Source organism: Papaver somniferum, chromosome 7 (genome assembly GCF_003573695.1).
Source record: "Papaver somniferum cultivar HN1 chromosome 7, ASM357369v1, whole genome shotgun sequence".
Lineage (NCBI taxonomy): Eukaryota > Viridiplantae > Streptophyta > Magnoliopsida > Ranunculales > Papaveraceae > Papaver > Papaver somniferum.
In genome coordinates this window covers 8,093,230-8,097,422 of record NC_039364.1, presented here as the reverse complement: position 1 = coordinate 8,097,422, position 4,193 = coordinate 8,093,230, and the positions used below count along the sequence as shown (strand labels likewise).

General features: G+C 38.2%; 1 protein-coding gene across 1 annotated transcript; it reads right to left on the bottom strand.

Annotated features, from left to right (window-relative positions):
- Window positions 1–802: 802 nt before the first annotated feature.
- Window positions 803–1,651, bottom strand: LOC113294005. The gene has a single exon (XM_026542441.1). It carries the CDS (start codon window positions 1,649–1,651, stop codon window positions 803–805), a length of 849 nt encoding a protein of 282 aa, XP_026398226.1.
- Between the last annotated feature and the right edge of the window lie 2,542 nt (window positions 1,652–4,193).

Here is a 4,193-nt window from a genome sequence, read left to right as displayed (position 1 = left end):
AAATTTTTAGTTTGAGTTAATTACCATATTAAGATGGGATACCTAAATTGATCATGGTTTCCTAGTATGAGTCGGTTTCCTAATCCAAGGAGGCCAAGACTTGGGAACCAAGTTTGTGACTCCTATATACGGAGCTTTAGGATAAGTGTTTTAATCATGAAATCCTCAATGTAAATCTCGTAGAGATGTGAGGGATTCATCCCATCTATTGAGGTGGTTATGTGAGAGACCTAATGGTGGAAGGAGTACATCATTATGGTGTTTATGGGATACTTATCGATGTTGGAAGATATGTCGTTATGGAGTATTCATATGGAGATGTTGGTAAGACATCTCGTTAAGGAGAAGATCATCTTGGTGGTGCTGGATTAGATTATTGGTGTAGCTAAAGGCGTCCATGATAATCTATATCATGGTGTGCATATCGTTTTGGTAGATAATGTGGTAAACATTATCTCGTATGGGTGAGGATGCTACTTTGGATCTTATCGGGTGCTTGTGAGAGTTCTTATGTTCGGTCACGTTGTGGTGAGTCGATGGATTGATTTAGTCAATCAGTTGTGTAATTCTCAGTGGTGATTCTATAATGAATAAAGAGGTTGTATCCGTTTGGTGGATGTAGAAAATATTACACACATTGTGTATATTGTTGAACCACGTTAAATCCGTGAGTAATTTACTTCTTGTTGCTTTGTTTATGGCTTGCATCTATGTGGTTTTCTTTCTCTTCTTCTTATCCTAGATCATAGTAAGGTTCATGGAGCAATCCGAGAGATCAAGTGTTTCTTATTAGCTAATATGTTTACACAAGATTAGCACGTAGATGAATCTGAACCCCAACACTGTAATCATTATTATCTTTGTTCTTCTTCAGTAACCATATCTCACAATTCCTGGAAGAAGAGTAAGCACTGAGACAATCATCTAAAACCCCTATTCTATCAGGAAAATATGAAAAACCAGGTCGTGCCACACAAGGTGGTGATGGAAAGTCACTAAAGTATTCGTCCGCCAAATGGAAAGCATAAATGGTTTTTTCGTGGTGGTTCAACCAATGAAAAGCTCCATTTGCAAACGCACCATGTCGTCTCTCGTATTTTTTATCCATGTGCATCTTTCCCACATTTCTCCATACACTGTCACTCCCGAGAATGTATACTGGAGCAATTCCAAAATGCGGGTCTCTTGGATTGGAACAGATTCTAATAACTTTGTATTCATTGGTTGAAGAACTGTAACCAAATCCATTCCACAAGTAAATTCCTTTACATGTTGGAAGGATAATATATTCTCTTGTGATTGGGTTACAGATAAAACTAGGTCCATAATTAGACTTTGGAAGGATACCATTGTCTGAGATACCAGTATACGATGAGTCCAAGCAAATTAAACCATTGATTGAACCAGCACAAGAGCCAATCTCGAACGGAGGGTTTAAATTCATCCTTGTTTTCCTACAAATTAAACCATTGATTGAACCAGCACAAGAGCCAACCTCGAACGGAGGGTTTAAATTCATCCTTGTTTTCCTACTAACAAGTGTTTCATCATACTTAGCATAATTAAATTTAAGCCCTTGATCATAATTAAGATAAACAAAACTCAACTTACCAGATTCATCATCATCAAAATTCAGATGGTTCAAGTGCATTTGAGAGAAGGATGGAAGACGAACCTATGATTTGCACATCAATTTGCTCCCCAGAACTAATCGGTTGGAAACGAGTTAGAATTTCAAACATAATCTCTTAGGGTAGATTGTTAAACCTCTCCATCAGAACACGATACACTTTTTTTTTTCCTAGGGTTTTTATTGTTTTGGGGAAATGAGATTTGATTTTGGAGACGAGTAAAGTTTAAAGACCACACAGGGATTTGATCTAGTAAAAAAGTTGAAATGATCAAAAGACGATTCTGTATAGGGGATTTGTGTTTATTACATAGAAGACCCATTGGAATATCGGCGTCGTTCTTTAGCGAAACTTTGCAGTTAGGAAGCGTTTTGTAAGTTCTAACCGGTAAAATGAGCTATGGGCCGCAGCTAAGTTAGGTGCAAGTGCTTTGTACAGTTTTATGTTTCTATATTGGTGATAATTAATTAGCTGACGTTTGCTTAATATTGTGCTTGATTAAGTATTCAATCGGTTAGTTTTCTTCTTCTAGTTAGGTATGATCCTATCTGCATTTATAAAGTTCTGAGATTAGAATCTGGCGAAGTGATTTTTGAATTTATAAAGCTGGAAGAAGCATAAGAAAACATCCATTTACCGGACGCATAGCCCTTTGGGACTTGCACCAGCTAAGTGCCTGATTAGTACACTCTCCCAGACTTATGGAGGCTGGACGCATTTTGTGGTGATCTCACTAAAAGCTACTTTATGCAACACTTTGAGTGTTTAAATGGCCAATTTTAGGATTCTTGAAACCAAATTTAAATGGCCAATTTCCCATTTAAGACTTTGTTACTACATTGCTCTTCGGAGTTGATAAGAAGGCACTAGTCCACTCCTCAATAGATCTTTCTCTTCCAGGCATCCGAATCAGAACTTCATTCCACGAAATGTCACTTTTTTTTCCCCTGCAAAATCAGTGATCTGAGTTGGTTTTCAGAACATCCTCCTACTGAATGTCGTCAGTGTCAACAAATTGTACAATAAAAGAAAGCTGAACTACAATCTTAATAAATCAGACAAATGAAGGTGATCATAATGATAGGAGCTGTGCGCTAGTAACATAAAGTGGCACCATTCTCATAAGTGCAAATGGCGCGACATTAATAAGCCTAAAGTTTACATATGTTAGCAATCTTGGCATTGTTTATAGATAGTTTGTATAAGACCCAGTAACTACTGGAAATTCAGTAGTACACCCAAGTAAGAAAAGAAACAGATCTAAGACATGATAAAGGTTTTGGATAAGAAATTCTTTATTGATTAACCACTCCAAGTAGCGTGAAATACAAGATCTTGAGTGCAAAGAAACACTACTTTCTCACCCTAAACAAAGCTCTCCCCTCTCTTTGGAATCCAACCCCCCATACATTGCCCCAGGACTTCTAATTTTAGACCAATCGACCCTAATGGTGTACATCTCATTTTACTTCGTCTAGATCTTGTGGAGATGCTTAATACTTCGCCCATATCATTTTACATAAAGCTTTCCCCTTCTTTTCGCTGACAATCTTTGGGTGTTTGTCGAGACAGCTGTCTCTTTTCTTGCTCCATAATTTACTTACTTCGCAAGTTTTCTTTCCTCCGAAGTAACCTTACTTCGTCCATCTTTATTTCGTGGTTGGTGTCTTGCCAGGTACTCCAACTGATTCTTCGTATTTTAGATTCCTTATACGAGGTACTTCGTTTTATGATGCTTCTTCTTAGTGCTTTGGGTTATTAGTTAGTGGCGAGGTATTTCTGATATTTGATTTGACAAGTCACTGACTGAGATCTTTAAGTGAGATTCCTCAGTCCTATTTCGTGCCTTCCTGTGTAGCCACCTGGTGAACCTATTTTTTGTACCTACAACCCAGGGGAGCGAAGTTTCACTGACTAGAATGTCAGTAAGTATTTCATCAAACCCAAAACAGTAAGACGTTTCAACCCTAACACATAAGCAACTTGGAGTTAGTGGATTAGAAGAGCGGAACATTAACTTAGGTGGAGCAAGGCAGACCAAGACGGAGTTGTGTTCGTAGTATGTAACAAGTTTGAAGGTGGCGAAGGCTCAAAGGCGCATAATTACTGTAACTAAGTTCGATTGGTAGCATATGGACAACGATCGTGTATGGTCTGATTGAGTTGGCATGCAATAAACTATAATGATGTCAATCAATATAGAGTTGTGAACAGAAATGAGTAAGGTGTATTTTCTCAATATGTTGCATAACGGATGATCATATGATGATTGTTGGTTTGATGGTCAGGATTTTTCACCGTGGTGGAGATTTGTACAATCACCGGTAGGTTGGATTGTTAAGTCTGAGTTGGTGACGTTCAATTTTGGTTTGCTCTCTTCTGGTAGAGGTTCTATGGAACAAGTTTGGGTGAACTACATTTCGGTTTGATTCCTATTGAGGATATGTAGGAAACCAGTGATAGTGCAATCGATGTTCAGAAGATGGAGGGATAACAGTTGGTCGTCTCATGCATGAATGCATGATCCGAGGTGGAGAATTGTAAGGAAACGTGGGTTTCCTA